The sequence below is a fragment of the Rhinolophus sinicus genome, linkage group LG07 (assembly GCF_036562045.2).
Source record: "Rhinolophus sinicus isolate RSC01 linkage group LG07, ASM3656204v1, whole genome shotgun sequence".
Lineage (NCBI taxonomy): Eukaryota > Metazoa > Chordata > Mammalia > Chiroptera > Rhinolophidae > Rhinolophus > Rhinolophus sinicus.
In genome coordinates, this window is record NC_133757.1 from 24,208,078 (window position 1) to 24,226,459 (window position 18,382).

Here is an 18,382-nt window from a genome sequence, read left to right on the forward strand (position 1 = left end):
TGTTCTATGACTCATACACCAATGGTGCTGACACTTCAGCTTGAGACAGTCGCCTAAGGACTCCTCCGTGTATCACTACGCGACTGAACGACAAAGATGCTGGAACGGAACAAGTGACCAGCAATGAACCAACGAGCAGATGCTCAGGAAGGAGCCTGGGCTTCTATAAGCTGAGAGGAAAGGAGACCTAGCCATTTCCAAACCTACCTGAACAGACACATAGATGATGCCCAGAGGGATGATGACGATGATGAAGGCCGGCGTGGCCGTGCAGATCATGATAAGGATGCTGACGATCCCCAGGAAGCACAAAATCCAGCTGCGCAAGGACATGGGGAGGGTGTCATCCACGGTGGAAATATCCTAGGGACACATAATCACAAGAGATGGTATACGAAGGAATGTCTACGACATTGTACATCTTCCTGAGCCCAGCAGGAAATTTTTCAATTCTGGGTTCCCAATGATGCCTTCATGTAACCATTTCATGACAGTCATTTGCAATATTCTATTCATCCCCAAACCAATCTCATTTCTGTAATTTCTTCATCTTTCTAAACCCTCTAAACGGATATGGCAGCCATCCTTCACCTTTATGCTAATAGACTTGGCAAAGGTTTGTACTCTTTTCAGTGAAATTCCTATTTGTCAAGTTTATTAAAGCATTCATAACCACTGTAAGCTAATAGAGCCGTATGAGGTAAATCCTCCTACAGCCAATTCAATTATTCTAACTTTACACAGGTCCTAATTCTGCTTAGTACCTAGAACAGAGCCTGGCATATAACACATTCAATAAACATTTGTTTGGAGTCTCCAGTCAAGAAGCCCTGTTGCCCACCTTTGACAGAAGAAGCATTCTCTACCTAGGAAATTGTTTCCTCTGCCAAGCACAGAGCTTCAAGAGGGGAGGGAGGTATAGATTAAATGTGATTCCTGCCTGGCTAGTGTCCTTACCAAGGAACCCAGAGATGATGGACGGGTCTTACTACCATATTGCCTTCATGTCGTGTTGAATAAATGAATACATATGCAAATGTATGGATGGATGGATGGATGGATGGATGGATGGATGGATGGATGGATGGTTGGTTTAGTATACACAGGAAACCTGGCTTATATTTTGGGTTTCCCTTGCCTATATTTCTTAGATTAAGTTGATTCTAGGCTTAGGAATATGTGACTAACTCTGGAGTGTTCCAAAGAAGGTAAGGGATAACAGTTTCCCAAGAGAGCCCTGAAGAGTGGATGACTCCTGAGTCCAATGTACCCTTCCCAATGTCACATCAGAATGCAAATAATATTTTCAGGATTAGAAGAAAAAAGAAATCCTCACCAGCTATCAGTTCTATGTATATTACTTTTGACCCTTACCTGGCACAGATTCTCTGTCTTTCTGTCTTCCACCTACTCTTTAATCTCCTCTTAAGGGCTCAGCCATCTGTTCTGGAGGGAGTTAGATCAAACTCTCCTTTATGGGCCTGAGCCACGTTCCCCACAAAACTCACTGTGTAATTTCATGACAGTTTCCTTTTTCATGAAAAAGCAGTTAACACAATATGACTGCTGCCTAAGTAACTCACAGAAAGATTTCTGTGTTCTCTTTTTCAGAAGATGAATTCTATATTACAATATCAAAAAAGAGTTGCAATCTTTGCAAAATTCCTGTGAGAAATCTCTCCATCCAAAATGGTGTGCCTTTTAAGGTTCTCTTAAAGAGCAGAGAGCCTACTGAAGTTGTCTCTAATGACATCATGCCCATTAGTTTTGTCCCAGAGGAAATTAATAAATAGGGACCAGTCATCTGCCCACTATAGAACAGTCACCATGTCCCCAGGACCTGGCTGTGAACTGTGAGCCTTTCTGTGTCTGCTCCAGGACCAAACAATTAAGTGTCCAGAGCTCCCCAGACATTTTAAAATGTGTGTCCCTTCTTCTATAGAGGAATGGAAACTGTGCTGGTAATAGTTGAGTATTACTCAGAATTGCCTGGTTTCTGCCTCTGTTCCTGAAATTTCCATCTCATATGCATTAAGAATCAATGAGTTCAGTCTGGCCCCTGGAAGAGAGCTGGCGTCTATAATCTTAACATTTCTTGAGCATCCTAATGGCTAGTACAGTTCTTAAGGCTCATAGAAGATGCTAATAAATGTCGTTGACTGACTGAATGAGTGAATGACTGATAAGGGTTCCAGGAACATCAGTAGGTGGATACCATGTTTTAGAACCTTATTAAAATGACAGGTGGCTCTCTTCCATAATCTGGACCTAATTTGCTTATTCTTAAAGCATCAAAGATGGAGGTTTCAGGAACGGAGGCAGAGACCAAGCAAAGGGTTATCCTGCTGTCCCTTTTATTTATGTTACACCCAGTGATAGTGCGGTTACTTGTGTTTTTCCCTCTGCAGAAACTTCTTGTCATCCTGCTTCTACTGCCACCTACCCACTCCCTACCCCCACCATCTCCCTGACTAACTTCTATAACTTAACTCATGTCACATTTTCTGACATTTCCTACCCTCTGTCACCCAGACTGAGACAATACCTCTTTTCTCTGTCACTCTTTTGTACTTTCGGAACACCACTGTACACATCATTGTTATTTTGGTTTTACTGTATTCTATTATAATCCTTTATTTCCTTGGCCGTGTCACTCACTAGACGATGAGCTACTTAAAGGGCCACAATTGTTCATCCCTGTATCCCCAGGCTCCTTGAGACCTCACACAAGGTACTCAAGAAACATGTGCACGCTGAGTGAACAAAAGAACTGGAACTACACAGTGTTGACCAAGGAGAAATTAGAATTCTTTCCCCGTCAGCATATAAACACAACATCTTATAGCTCTTAGGATACTTACGCCAGCAAACCTGTTCACAATCCGGCCTATGGGTGTTGTGTCAAAAAAACTCATGGGTGCTCGAAGGATATTGCTCAGCAGTTGCTTGTGAAGGATGTTTGCTGCATGTGTGAAACCATAGGCACTCCAGAGATTTGCTATGAGCACAAATATACCTAGAAATGGAACCAGTTTAGTCAGCACCATGCCCAGGGATCCCCTGAAGACTTGTGCCAAGGACAGAATATCAATTTCTTCCCTGCGTCCAGGCAAAGTACAGGGACCGGACGGATGCTATAAGAAATGGCTGTCACAGCCAGCAGACGTACCTTGCACTAATCCCAGAGCTCCATAGACGCCAACTCTCATGTCCCTCTGAGAGGCTGGATAGTTGGTGCCGTTGAAGGTTTTAGAGTCATTGGTCCAAGCACTGAGCCAGAGGTTGGATCCAATCAAAGCCACAGAATTGATTACATAGGCTAAGATGATGAAGAAAATTGAATACCATCCTACTGCTTGTAGGTATTTCACGTAGATGGAGAACTTCACCTGCAAAGCACCCACCTCAATGTTAGTAGAATTCCTAATGGGTTTTGGTGAGGAATTACCTAGACTACCCATCGCAAGAGGGAATGAAGCTCCCTGGAGAAATGGATCACGGGTAGCAAAATTTGGTAGTTTGTGTTTATCATGTCTGCATTGGTTCAGGATAATAATCAATGCTGAAATACAATGCAAGGTAAATATCATCAGATTATTAATGAGCTTCTAGATGTAATTAAGAAGGGAAAATAAAAAATAGAGTGGGAAAGATAGGGTGATACTGTTGACCTCAGCATTTGTTTTATTATAATAATTTAGATTTAAATTAAGGCCTTGGTTTTAAGTTTCATTAATTTGAATTGTGTACTCTGAATTGATATATCAGTGTTCTCTGGCTCCCAGAACTGCATCTCAAAGTAGTTTTGTTGTCTGCTCCATACATCAGAATGGAATCAAACACTCATGAAGGGTGCAATGAGGATAGTCACAGGAAAAGGTCATTCTTCATGGAAATATGATTTAATAGAAAGCCCAGAGTCTCTATCAAAATTTCAACGATGAATTTAAAGATTGGCAAAGCAAGCATAAGACATAACCCTCCTGTAGATAAATATTCAAGTCATCAAACTTTAAAGTGTTGGGATCCCAAGGCTTATATCATCTCTAATGGTACTTTTTTTTGTGGTATTCACCTTTCCAGTTTGTATGAATTCCTTCTTAATTAGTGTTTGTCCTTTCACTAGTTCTTCTTTCTCCTTCAGGGTATTCACATTCTTTGTTTTCAAGGAGTTTTTTAGGGACTTCAGATGCCTGCTATTGGACCTAGATCTGAGAGATTGAGAGGGGAAAAGCTTTTCTGAGCATGTAGGTGCATCCCGAGGGCCTTCTTGCAAGCAGATGTCACAGTTGCTCTGCTTGCATCAAAGTGCATTTCAGAGCAGATGGCCATGGGGGAAACACACCTCTGCAACCCTCCTCCTCATATAAGGAAACAAAGGAAGAGCTAGGAGTGTTCATGCTGTCTACTACCTCTGGAAAAGCCCACATAGAAAAAGAGACCGACCAAGTGGAAACACGGAAGTGATGAGATCTGCCAGCTGAACAATGACGAACCTGTGGCTAAGTGTTCGACGAAGGCTATTCTCTCTTTCCAGGGTCAAGGAGACCACGTCCTCAGGGATTTCCTCCACACTGGGCATGAGCCCATAGGCATCTTCTTCTTCACTGTCTTCATTGACTAGGAGACACATGAAAGGTTAGGGAGATAGCTGCCTGGAGCCCTATGAACCAGGAGAGAGAAGCCTTTTCTAATCTTGCTGGCCTCAGCAAGAGATCCCAAATGCACACACAGGCAGGAATCTTTTACTCTAGAAATTCTACTACGAGTACATTTTTCTCATTGAGAAATAACAGGATAAAGGAGAGATGAGTTAATATTCCACTGGAAGAGAAAATGGTTGAAAAAGAGAAAAATATTCCCAGAAGCTTCTAAATTCCTTTGGAGCAGGAAAGAACTTTTAAGGATTACAGTAGAGTCATAATTCCCAGGATTGACTAAAGAGGTGAGTGTAAATTCAAAATAGCCTTTCTTGAAATTCAAATAATTTGACACCGCTTTATGAATTTAAAGCATTTAAAAAACATGCCCTGAAAATAAAATAAATAAAATTAAAAGTAAAAATAGCCTGGGAATCGATGGGAATGATAGAGTAAGGACCTCTGTCAATTAGTACCTCCATGAAAACAATGAGAATACTGATTTAAAAAAAAAAGTCAAAAGCAACTTTTTCATAACTCTGAAATTAACCGAAGGCTTGCAACAATCCAAGGAGCATTTATTTAAGAAAAATAGCTAAATCTCACTAAGAACAGTAAGCTTTGTGACAGTTTAATTTACTCTTTCCATCCCCCTCTTCTCAGATCTGCTGTAGCCTAGAAAACCAACAGCCTTGCAATCATGGTAACCATGAAAACCAGTAGCCTAGCAGATGCTGCTGGGAACAAATCGGGTTTGGAACTCACCTAAAAGCCTCCTCCCTGGAGAATTTTCATTATTTGACCTGTCTGGCAGTTCCCTGGAAAACTCCATTCACAAGGTTGGTCTTTATTGGACCTGATTTGGAGCTAGCTCAAACGATCAGCAGCAATTATTTAATATCATGGCTGTCCGAGGCAGTGGTAACAGTTGGGGTACATAAAAAGTTGACCAGGAACTTAAAAGGAAAAGCTGGGGAATAAGATATCTGTAAGGATCTTTGATATCTTCAATATGTTTCTGGTAATCTAGAAGGTCATATACGTGTAAGGCTGTGCACAAGCCCAAGAAAAGTCTTAAGAAGGCCCTATTCTCTTACCTCCGGCTAACCTTTAGGCTCTGTGCAAGCAGGAAACAAAGGCTCAGGAAGAATTATAAGTTGTGTGCTGGAGTCTTAAAGACATGCCTACACCCCTTACACACACAAGCCTCTCAGCAAAGGCTGAATGACTTATTGGTTTGAGGCACTTAGGGAAATTGTGTCCAACCATTAGCTGACCAATAAGCCAACCAAGCAGAGGCTTCAGTGGCCACATGTGACAAAGAATATAGACTTAACAGAATCATGTCAGGAGACTAAACAAGAGGAACAGGAACAACAAACCCTGGCAGAGGAGAGATTCTACAGGCAGAAAATTCATAAATAGGGCTACCCAGCCATGAACACGTGTTATCCTTCAAGAAAAAGGCAAAATGACCCTGAATACAATTCAGGGGTTGGCTGCTACCCAGTTCTAGAGGTGGGCGCCATCACCCAAGGCTGGAGGGGATGGGACCACCACCCTGGTGATCCCAGATAACAGAGCATCTAACCAAAGAGAATTACTATTAAACCTTAAAATCTAATGGAACTTGCCCTGCTAGGTTTTGGACTGACTTGGGATTCGTGACCCCTTTTATCGTTCTAATTTTTCCCTTTTGTAATGCCATGTCTGTCCTGTGCCTGCCTCACCACTGTATTTTAGAAGCAGATCATTTGTCTGGTTTTACCGGTTCACAGATGAAGAGGAATTTTGCCCCACCCACAACTGATTTGGGTGAGTTAAATGATGAAATTAGGGACTTTGAGTTGACATTTAGATGAGATTTTGGACTTAGAGTTGATACTGAAATGATTAAGACTTTTGGGGATATTGGGATGGGGTGGATATATTTTGTACATGAGAAAGACATGAATTTTGGGGTGCCAGAGGTTAGATGTTACAGATTAAATTGTATCCCTCCAAACTTCTAATCCCCACTATGCAGAATGTAACTTGATTTGGAAATAGGATCATTACAGATGTCATTAGTGAAGACGAGTCAGACTGGAGTAGGATGGACGCCTGATCCCGTATATCTGATGTTCTTATAAAAAAGGGAAAATTTGGACACAGAAATGGACACAAGGAGGAACGTCATGTGAGGATGAAGGCAGAGACTGCTGGGATATATCTACTAGCCAAGAATGCCCAAGATTGCCAGCCAACCACCAGAAGCTAGGAGAGAAGCCTGGAGCAGATACTTCCTTCAGAGCCCGCAGACAGAGCTAACCCTGCCCACACCTTGATTTTGGACTTCAGAACTGTGAGACAAGAAATTTCTGTTGGTTAAGCCACCCAGTTTGTAGTACTTTGTTACAGCAGCTAATTGGGAAGCTAATACACAGAGCCAGTACAAACACAAGTCACCTTGCCCGCCCGCCCTTCCCCTCATTCTACCATGTCGTGGTCAGTACCTCGAGTTCCAGAACCAATACAACAGCATGCCAGGCACTGGGGCTTATATAACTGCTCAGAAATTGCCTATCGGGGCGGCCCGATGGCTCAGTTGGTTAGAGCACCAGCTCTTAACAACAAGGTTGCTGGCTCAATTCCCACAATCGGCTGCGCCCCCTGCAACTAAAGATTGAAAACGGCGACTGAACTTGGAGTTGAGCGCTCTCTACAACTGGATTGAAGGACAGTGACTTGGAGCTGATGGGCCCTGGGAAAACACACTGTTCCCCAATACTCCCCAATAAAAAAGAAAAAGAAAAAAGAAATTGCCTATCAGTGTTTACCGGAACATGGGCTTAATGACCTATTTTGCAGACTGTCCTTTGTACACAAAAGATAGGATACTTCAAAGAGGCTGTCCACTCATGTGGGTTTATAACAGAATCTAGAAACTCAGATTCAGGCAAATCAGAAAACAAAAACAAAACCGAAAACATTTAGAATCAGCGTAATAACATTGTCCAGGTCACGCTGATGTGGTTGACTGAACAGTAACACAGAGGGATGCAGCCTTGGACACTGGGACCCTGCCCGTGGCCTGGGCCTTCGCTCCCCAGGGGTGCTTTTGTTTTCCCTGGAGCACTGACGGACTACCAGAAAGCTCCTTTCTGCTGCTTCCTGGTGCCCCTACCCCATTTTTCTGGGCTGGCTTCCGATCCCTGTCACCCACCCCATCCTGTTCTCAACACTTACAGACCTCCTGGGCTTCCCTTTCCTTCCCTTGTGCTCCCAGGGTGGTTTGTCCACCCCATGTCCTGACCTCAAAGCCTGCATATGCCGCCACTTGCAGGCTCCAGCTACTCCCTCTTCGGCTGCATGCTGGGATGGCCCTGCTCGTCCAGATCCTGCTTTCTCAGCGTTGCCCTCCTGCTGGGGGCTGCTGCCCACAACGATGCACAGGACTCCTGAAGGGTCTGGGGAGGACCCCAGGGAACGGGGCTCCATTGCTGAGGGGGCTAATCAGTGACCCCAGTGGTGGTGGTATTAGAGGCTATTCCTGTGGTATCGGTGACACTATGCAGCTGCCATGACTTTTTCTGGTTCAAAACACGCAGTGGTTTTGGTATATTAGTCAAGATCCCTTTGTTAGGGCTGATCAAGAAGTCAGCAGTGCACTGTCAGTAACAGCCTGCAAAGCTGTCCAGGAGGTGGCTTTAATGGGTTTATGGTAGGTGGGGTGGGATGTCTGACTTAAACCAGTAGAAGCAGGGCGTCCCTCAAAGGGGGCCCCTCGTGCCACTGGTGTGTCTTCCACAAGGGCTAACCACCCCAAACCTCCAGTCATACCCTTCTGCAGAGTGTCCTTTGAGGGCATGGCAGAGACCACATCAGCAGGCTGAGCCTCTAGCTCGGCTCGGGCACAGTGTTTCTATGTCTGCGTGTCTTAACAGAGACGCAAAACACAGAAGGAGCAGATTTTGGATCTCTGGGTCATTCACTTTCAGTGACCTGAACAGTTCAGACGGTAGACATCAGTTTGCCACTCCTACCCCTTCCCATGCCCACATTCTAGCCTGTTCCAACCCTCCTTACATACCTGTGGCTTCTTCTTCAGGACCCTCCGGTTTCATAAATGTCTTCAGATTCTTAGCAAATGAGCCCTTCTTGGCCAGCAGAGAGCTGTAGGATCCCTTCTCCAAGATGGTGCCATTCTCCAGAACCACAATCTCATCCACTTGGGGAAGAAAGTGGATGCTATGTGTAACCAACAGTCGAGTCTGTAAAAATAACAGTAAGTTGTGCGGATAACCCTGTATCCTCCACCGTGTTTGTCCTACTCTAAAAAAGGAAAAACAGACACTTCAATTCACTGTGGAGCTTTGTTTCAAAATGTGGCCCTGACCATTTGGGCTCTTTTACTTCCTCTTTCCTTTCCAGCACCTCATCCTAAAACCTGACCCATGTGTAAGATGAGACTTCTGTCATTGTGGATATACTTACAGTTATATTTTATAGTAACAATGAGGTTTGCCCTACACACGCTGTCCTCCAGCTTCCTGGGTAGCCAGGAGTTGGGCTTAGGAATGTCACTTCAGATCCAGGCCTATCAATCTAAGTGATGCATACATAACCAATTAAATAACTAGCTAACTAACTGCCTATTTCCTAACCAGTTAATCAACGGAGCTAACAAGAACTGCCCAGATTCTTTCCACATGTTTGAGATACTGTGGAGCAAAAAACTCTGTCTTTTGCCCCAGGCCCTCCTTCAGGTGGAGACTTGACATTCCTTGTATTCCTGTCTATTGATGAAGCACATTGACTGCTGAAACAGCATCTCCACTCAAAGAAAGACAATCACTCCTAGATCAGTAGCGAGGCTCCCATATGGGCCGTGGGGTTGAGAAGGGCCTCTAGAGAGATAACTCAAGCCCACTGCCTCTGTCTCTACTTCACATCCCTGCGGACACTAGGTGCCCCTTCTCTGGAAGACCCAGGAGATGCTCATGCTTCAAGTCGCAGCTCCAAGCCAGCTCTTCTGGGAGCCTTTCCTGAGTCCCCAGCAAGACGTAGGTCTTCTTCCAATGTTTCCACTGTAGTTTATACAGACTGCCATTAAAGCAATTCTTGTATTATAATATTATTGCTTGCTTTTCTGTATGTCTTCCCATTAGATTGTAAGTTCCTTGAGAGCCGGGACCAGACCTTTTCATCTCCACACACCCAGTCTTTGTAACGAACCAGGTCATGTTCAGTTCGTGAATGAATAGAGCCAAGAGGCCTTCAGGACAAAAACCAGGACTAGAAATAAGAGGGAGAGTGAGTTCCTGTTGACTCACTGATCCAATAGAGAAGCAAAGGACCTCAGAAGGACAGCAGCCCGATCAACGCTGCCATCTTCTGACTGGCAACATTCAAGAAATCTTGAAGGGACTCAGCCAAATACAGATGGAGTCTCGCTGCCCAGAGCTGAGGGAGATGTTATTGATGGCCCCCACTCTACACTTGCTGCTGGTGAGGAGCGTCTTCAAACCCTCAAGGGGCTCTGTCAGCCCCTCTCCATTTGGTCCGCTGTGTCAAGACAAATGTGCTATCTCGCCCATGGTAAGAAAAGTCCGGTCTCCACTTACAACCAGCTCTAGTGACTTGCTTTGGACACTTGACCTGTACTATCTATCTCACAGTGGCCATGTGAGAATCAAATGAGACAACGCAGTCCAAACGCTTAGCACAGGCCTGGGACATAATGAATACTCCAACAATGTTAGCTTTATATCCATGCTTAGGTTGAGTTATCCTTTCCAGGCACAGTGTTCCTACATCCTGCAAGGGTTCCAGGAAAGAGCCTTCTTAGAGCATAGCTCTAATCCCTGCAGGATGACCTCTGCCCCACCAGCAAGGTGTGCTGTGAGGACCTCAGGGATATTTTCTGACACCAGCCAGCTCCCTGACTCCAGCTGGGTGTTCAATAATTCAATTCAATTCTGACACTAGCTCCCGGGATTAGCACAAGTCCCACAATTGAAGTGTTCTGTCCCACAGGACTGCCCCGACTTCAGGTGCCAGTCACACGTCTTGAGCCCCTCATACTTTTGACTAACTAGCTGTAAATCGGGGATTCCCACAGACCCCTCCTTAGGTTTGATAATTTGCTAGAATGGCTCATAGATCTCAGGAAAACACTTTACTTACATTTATCAGTTTATTTAAAGGATGCAACTCAAAAACAGTCCAGTGGAAGAGATGCATCGGGCAAGGTATGGGGGTGCGTAGTGCGCATGTGGCGTTTCCATGCTCTCACCAGGAGTACCACCCTCCCAGCACCTTAATGTGTTCCCCGACCCAGAAGCTCTCTGAATCCCATTGCTCAAGAATTTTTATAACCCTGTCTCCAGGTCCTTCTCCCCTCCCCAGACAGCAGTGGGTGGGGCTGAAAGTTCCAACCCTCCCGTCACTTGGTTTTTCTGGGGAACAGCCTCACCCTGAGGTTCTCTGGGGGTTCCATTCTAAGTTACTCATTAGCGTAGACTCCGGTATGATCTACAGGAGTTCATTCTGAATAACAAGAGACACTCCTAGTATCACTCAGGAAATTCCAAGGCTTAGGAGGAGCTCTGTGCCAGGAACTGAAGACAGGTCTCAAAGTCTTCTACTTTTTATCATAATCAATTTTCCTAAAAGCCTCAATGTCTGAGCCACAGAGTAAGGCCCAAATTAGCCATTTCCAGCACAAGCCATGACCTCAAGGTGGGAGCCCTCACGGGGTCATTTCCTGGGAGACCAGACTGACCCTGTTTCTCCACAGCAGCCTAGGGGGCAGGTAAATAAGGACATCTGCTTTGGGACAGCAGCTGTCCTAGGAGATGTGTGCCCTCCTCCCTCCCACACATACCTCATGTCTTTGTCACTTTAAATGATTTCTCACCTTGCCTTTCAATAGGCCATTGGGACCCAAGACCTTATTGAAAATATGTCTTCCCACATGGGCATCCACAGCAGACAGGGGGTCATCCAGAATATAGATATCTGAATTTTGATAGGTTGCTCTGGCCAGGCTGATCCGCTGCTTCTGACCCCCACTGAGATTTATACCCTGAAGAAGAAAATAATTTCTATTAAGCACTATTGCTTAGTCCTACCTTCACAGAGGCAATTGAGGAGGGATAAGGAAGATATTTGCCTCAATACGGTACCAAGGACTTCAAAATCTTACAAGTCCCTTTACATAAATAACTAACTTTGATTCAAATAAATCATTTTAGGCTCCAAAATTAAAGGTGGGCCCAACTTACCATCGTCTATCATATCATTTACTTATTTATTATTTTTGTTGCTCCCTGTTCCATGAAAAGGTAAAGCTATGCCAGGGCAAATTTTTCCTATTTTGTTCATGGATGTAACTCCAGCCCTGAAAATAGAGTCTGTCACATAGGTACTCACTAAATGTGTGCTGAATTAATGAACAAAATCACCCTAGAGCTGTATCTTCACTAGTCTCCTAACATTTCAAGATCCTTGTGCTCAAAGGCTGCTATAGGCAATTTTAGTAAAGCGGAGTGTTAAACAGAAGACCATAGGCCCAAAATGGCATCACTGGTGCTAAAGCCCATGACACCAAACCTGGATTTAATACCTGAGTTAATTGCTGTTTCAACCTCTCCCAGAAACATAATGTTAATGAACCAGTGTGAAACTGCCTGATCAACACCAATGAGGTAATCTGTCATGTGTGCCCTCTCTACCCCCCCTTCTATGGAAAGAAGAGGCAATCTGCATGATAAACAAACAACAACGAAAAGAAAACCCTTCTCATTCTCTTCCCCTCAAAAAAAAAAGTCCGGGTCCAAAATGAATATTTTCTTTTCTTTCAGTAATAGCTTCCTTTCCCCCCCCCCCACCCCATTTTTTTCTATAAAAACCTTCCATTTTGTACAACCCTTGGAGCACCAGCCTAGTTGCTAGGTGGGATGTTGCCTCATTCATGAATCAATAAAGCCAATCAGATCTTCACATTTATTCAGTTGATTTTTGTTTTTTAACAGGAGGGAAGATGAAAACATCCTAAAGATGTAATAATCAGGACTTTCTAAACAAATTATGCTCTATCCATATAATGGATAAAATATACCATAGTCATTAAAAATCTATTTTTTTATATGGTGATGGAAGGAGAACTGACTCTGGGTGGTGAACACACAATGTGATATATAGATGACGTATTGCAGCATTGTACACCTGAGATCTATGTAACTTGACTAACAATTGTCACCCCAATAAACTTTAATTTTTTTAAAAAAATCTATTTTTAAGAAAGACATTTTATAACACAAGGAAATAATTCACACTAAATCTATAAGTGTGGGAAGCAGATTATTAGAACCCTACTCTGGCCCTCACTAATATACAGAAGTCGAGTCAGGACCCCTAGCTTCTGGTCCCACCTCTGCCCCTCCACCTGTGATGTCAACCTTGGGCCAGTCGCTGGTTACTTAACCTTTCAGCCTCATCATTTTTCCTTTAGATTACATAATTCCTGCATTTGCTTCCCGGTACACGTTTTTAAGTTTCTGAATTATTTGCACACAATGTTGTACAAACTCTTGTTTTCTGGTGTTTGTTCCAAACATGACCAGCAAAATTGGTCGACCCTTTTACGCCCATGTACTTCTTCACCATCGTTACTTTTTTCCTTCAATACCCCATCACCCTTCAAGTACCTTCTCTCCAATCTCAGCCATGTCTCCTCCAGGGAGCACTTCTAAGTCCGGGAGGAGGGCACAAGCCTCCAGAACTTGCTGGTATCTCTTCTCATCCAGTTCTGATCCAAAAAGGATGTTGTCCTTGATGGTGCCATTCTGGATCCAGGACTGCTGTGAGACATAGGCGACAGTGCCCTGCATGGGAAAGGATCAGGCCACATGACAGCTGTACCTCCAGAAATGCAGGGTTGAAGGAGGGGGTGGCGGGAGCAGGAAGAAACCGATGAAACTTAGATTTGAAGAAATGTGTGTCAGGCTGACTGAACATCTGATATTTATAAATGGACTTGTGTTTATTGTACCAACCAGAGAGAAAGACTCAGTGTCCCGCTTTTCTTAGTATCACTTTCTAGCCATGATCCTGAAAATTAGGGGATGAATGCACGTACAGCTTCTTGAACAGGGTTCTAGTCAGATCCCAATGAGTTTACTAGGACCAATAGAGGGCTACCACTGACAGGGGGATAGTATAGATGACATCCTAGGGAGCAAGAACGAAGAGATTGGACTTAGGGTGCAGGCTGATGCGTGAAGCAGATCATGTCCAAAGAGAGATGGAGCCTAGCAAATGCCTGTTTGAGGAAGAGCTCAGTGATAAGGTAGCAAGAAAGAGCTTCCGAAAAGGAGTTAGGAGACAGAGTTAAATCTGTACAGTCTGCTTTGCTAAACTGCGTGTTGGTTGGATGCAAATGAGCTCATTCGTGATTGGTAAATAATGTCAGTGTAATGGGGAAGAAGTTAAAAATGGTGCGAGCACGTCAGTGTAAAGCAATCAGGGGCAAGCTTTCTCATAATTAAAAAGAAAGATTAGCAATCTATAAAGACCTTAAGGAAAAAAAGCTAAACATAGATAGATATGCCTCTTTTGGATGCAAGTAGTGGCTGGTTAAATGATCCCAAGTACCTATAATTGCCCCTAAATTTAGCTCTTTGGGGAAGATGTGAGTGCGGATGAAGATGCATAAAAACATTTCCTCTCTGTTAAAAAAAAATCTTAATTAATGAAGATGTCTATACCCCACATCAAATTTTTGTACCAGAAGCAAGTGCCCGCCCAGGAGGAGGTGGGAGGCCCAGGATTAATTGTGATGTTGGGTGCAATTGCCAGCAGAGCTTTTATAGTGCTGCTGTTTTTGTTGTTATTGTTTTTGTTGGTACCCTGGTTACAAAGTTATATACATTTAATAATCTCTACTAGCTCTTTCCCCCAGGTCCTGTTATTTTTATTGCATAATTTTGCAGAACATGAGGCCTTCAGAAACACATGCATAGATACAGCAGAACTGCCTATACTTTGAAGGAAAACATCTCTATTCAACAGTTTTCAAACTTAAGTATGCATATGAGAATCACCTGGGCAGCTCATTCAAAATGCAGGTTCTTAGACTCTGCACCCAGGGCCTGATTATGTATGCGGGGCAGGGCAAAGAATCTACAGGGTACGAGTCTACCAGATGTCTCCGCGACCTTTTCCCTGCAGCAACACGACAGCAGTAGAGACCAGATTCTGGAGCTCAGTGCATTCTCCCACCCAAGACAGCGGCACTAAGGGCCCACATTTAGATGGCAGAGTCTTCTCCTTGGTGTTCCCTCTTACCTTGATGGTGATGTGCCCATGGACATTTTCCATTTCTCCCAGCATGGCTGACATCAAGGAGGATTTCCCAGAGCCCACTGTGCCCACCACTGCCACCAACTGGCCTGGCATAATGTCCAGATTCACGCTGAAAGAGAAAAGTGTATTTGAAGAAGATGAGGGGAGATAATCAGGAGGAGCTCAAGCCACTTCTCAGACTCTCTAGGGGAAGTCTGGCATTAGGAGATTTTCCCTCAAGACTGGAAAATTTGTCTTGGATATACAAGACTCCGAAGTACTTCTTTAATGTGTGTATGTATTTTGTTTTGTTTTGTTTGTTTTAGCTCTAATTGACTAGAGAGCAAGCCCTGACATATTCAACTCATCTATAAGCTGTGTCAACCGTGGGTTTCCACTGGGAAAATTCCCCTTACAACCAACATGGTACCATGGAAAAAGACCCTAGTAGGAGCCTGGAGACCTGAGTTCAACTCCCAACTTTGTCACTGATGAGCTGTGTGATCTTGGAAGGTCACGTCCTCTGGACTCTCATGTCTAAACTAATGGGGTTGGACTAGGTCAGTGTTTCTCAAACTTGGCTCTTCAATGAGACTAGCCATTCAGTGGAACCTTGCTGAAAGCACAGATTTCCTGGCCTCTCTCTTGGATGTTTGGCTGTGTCTTGCTGGGGTGGGGTCCACATTGGGCGAGACTCCTGGAAACTCCGTGTGCCAGCTCGAGTGTTTGAGTTCCTAGGACGTTAAGAACATCAGAAACTCATTCACAGTCTTTTTGAAGCTGCCCAGTGAGCTGAACCTGTTCTAGACTGTTACAAGCAGAGTGGGAGCTGTGTCCAGCCTTCCCTCAGCAAAGAGAGGCTTTCAGGTTGGGAGGGTTCAGAGGCGGAGCTTCTGGCCTGACACATCCTGGGGCAAATTCCAGAGTTCATGTTCAAGGCTATAGGAATAGCAGAGAGGGGTGGAAAGTCTTGGGTGTAGCAGGGAGATGATAAGGTGTGCTCAGTTGTGAAGAAAGATCTACCAGCTCCGGGTCCTGGTGTATTCTGTGTGCTGTGCTCAGTGGGTGAGCGGGGTATGCTGTTACAGGAAGTGCATGAGAAACACATTACATGCAACAGTGTGGCAAGAAGGGGTTGGCTTAGGGCAGAGGAGGTAGCCTCCAGGGAAGGATGTAGGAATGAGTTGTTTAGATGTGAAAATCCAGATCTGAAATTAAATCTTATAGAGGCAGCTCCCATTGTCCACTCTGGGAGAAGAACTCCACTCTCCTTGATTACTATTCTGGAATGAATGAATGAATGAATGAATGAATGAATGAATGAACTTAAATTGAGTTCAGTTTCTTGTATGTATCCTCTACCATATTCAGAGACCTAGGTCACCTGCCTACCCTGCACTATGTCCATCCACCGTTTGGAGAACAAATGTCTTCATGGGTTCTCTGCTGGATGCACGTAGTCCCACAGCAGGAAAGCAGGGCGGCAGATACAGTTATGGGCAAGGAGGCTCAGGATCTTAACCGTCCGCTCATCCCTGCAGGGGCTGAGCCTGCACTAGGATGTAACTGAACATGTGCACACAGCTCGTCTCCCCATTGTCCTAGCGCATGGAATTTCCCAGTCACAGGATTAGAAAAGCAACTCACTCTCGAATTGTGGCTTCCATATCCTGGTCCCAGGTAAAGGAGGCCTCAGAAAACTGCACGCATTTGTCTGTTGAGAAAAAAAAAAACCTCTTTGGGTCAGGTGCTGGTCCCCTCGTATCTGGCGGCCCTTCCTCAGCCCTGTGTGTCCCTCCAGCAGACCCCGAGATGACCTGTATCAGGTGCTGGCTCCCACACTAACAGGAGGAAACAAAAGCTCCTGAGGGGACTGCAACTTGCCTAGAGTCCCAAGCCTGTTGGTAACCCAAATTCCAGACCTACAGACACTCTGGGTACATTCCCAGGCTGTCTGTCTCCTTGTCTCCTGGTATAAATTCCATCTCCATATGTAAATCCAGCCACTCTCCACCCTGGATTCCAGACCCACTGCTCTCTCTGGCTGTGGAGGCCCCCCAACCCTTAAACTTCCAGAAGCTGCATTTCCCTTCGCTCCAGCCTATCTTCCCAAGTCCGTATGCTTGACTCCATCCTGACTTCCGCTCTCTAGATCCTTTGCAGAATTCCTTGCTTATCCTCAGAACAGCTGGCTTAGCTTTGTTTAGCAATCTGGCTAAGCCATCTGTTCTAAGTGAAAAACATAATTTCCATAGAAGCAGTGTGCTTATTCGTAAATGTAGGTTCAAGATGAGTCCCCTAGCTCTCCCTTTTGATCAAAGTTTTGGTGCCAGCACTGTGAATAAGTTTGGGGAGCAACTCCCAAATTCATTTACCAAAATTGCAGTCATGTCGAATGGCAGATGTGTCCAACTCATCCCCTCCCAGGTACTTCTCCAGACGATCTATGGAGACACTGGCCTAGAGAAGGACACAAAGGACCTCAAGAATAAAAACGCCAAGGACAAGCTCCATCAGGGAGAGGACCTGGACTTTGTCATCTGCCTGTGATGTGGAAGAAGATAGTCAATCTGCCAGGCTTCTTGCCTACAATTTACCACTTGCCACAGCTGGAACCTCCCGACCCCCACCACAGACAGCCAGGCCGCAGCCCTGAGACAGCCCATCGCTCTGGACACATGCAAATTAAGATGCTCTGTTTCAGCCCTTCAGAAAACATGGGGGGTGGGGAAGCGTGGAGAGGGCAACTCTACTGCTCTCTCCAATCTTTGGACCTAGTTCTCGAAACTGCCCGCTGCCTGTCCCTAACGTAAGACCCTAACTTCTTTCTGGTTCTGGCAGTGAGGCCCCTGGAGGGCTCTTCTTTAATCGAGTCCAGGCCTTGATGACCCGTTCCGTGTCCTACCTGAGCCACCACTGGGACTCCGGAGGGGAAGTGGCCATGACATATTTCCACATAGGCCAAGCTTAAACTGCAGCTGATAAAGCACTGGCAGAACACCCTATGGTGTTCCTGGAATATGAGGACTTGGGAAGACCTCCAGGAGCTTTTACAAGGATGCTCTCACCTGCCTCCCTGTCTTCCAGGGAGGCTGTCCTGAGACCGTTTCTCATCACCACCCGGGTTCTGATGAAGTATAGGCTTTCTGCCTTGCCCTCTCCTTCTAGTGCAACTGCAGATGATAAAACTGTTCAGCTGCTGCATGGACCAGCCCCTAAGAAACAGAGTGCCCACTGCCCTGTTGCATTGTCATCTGGCCCTTTTTGTTTCAGTCTCCTCTTGTAGGACAGGGCATGCCGGGAGCTGACACCTTTGCTGAGATGTCGTGTAGGTGCTATGCAAGAAACTGAATCTCAAAAGAGCATGTTGTTTCTTTATTGGCCATAATGGCCAGCTTTTCTCTACACCCTCC

General features: G+C 44.9%; 1 protein-coding gene across 1 annotated transcript in view; it reads right to left on the reverse strand.

The window, feature by feature from the left end:
- The window catches only part of ABCC2 (ATP binding cassette subfamily C member 2), a 55,733-nt gene that overhangs the window by 11,354 nt on the left and 25,997 nt on the right, over window positions 1-18,382 (reverse strand). Inside the window, exons 14-24 of the mRNA XM_019724878.2 lie at window positions 17,345-17,429; window positions 16,617-16,683; window positions 14,973-15,099; window positions 13,334-13,510; window positions 11,542-11,709; window positions 8,713-8,893; window positions 4,497-4,620; window positions 4,076-4,211; window positions 3,170-3,389; window positions 2,862-3,016; window positions 208-363 (exon numbers count right to left, since the gene is read on the reverse strand). Coding sequence (XP_019580437.2) covers window positions 208-363; window positions 2,862-3,016; window positions 3,170-3,389; window positions 4,076-4,211; window positions 4,497-4,620; window positions 8,713-8,893; window positions 11,542-11,709; window positions 13,334-13,510; window positions 14,973-15,099; window positions 16,617-16,683; window positions 17,345-17,429 — 1,596 coding nt within the window. The remainder of the gene's footprint in view (window positions 1-207; window positions 364-2,861; window positions 3,017-3,169; window positions 3,390-4,075; window positions 4,212-4,496; window positions 4,621-8,712; window positions 8,894-11,541; window positions 11,710-13,333; window positions 13,511-14,972; window positions 15,100-16,616; window positions 16,684-17,344; window positions 17,430-18,382) is intronic.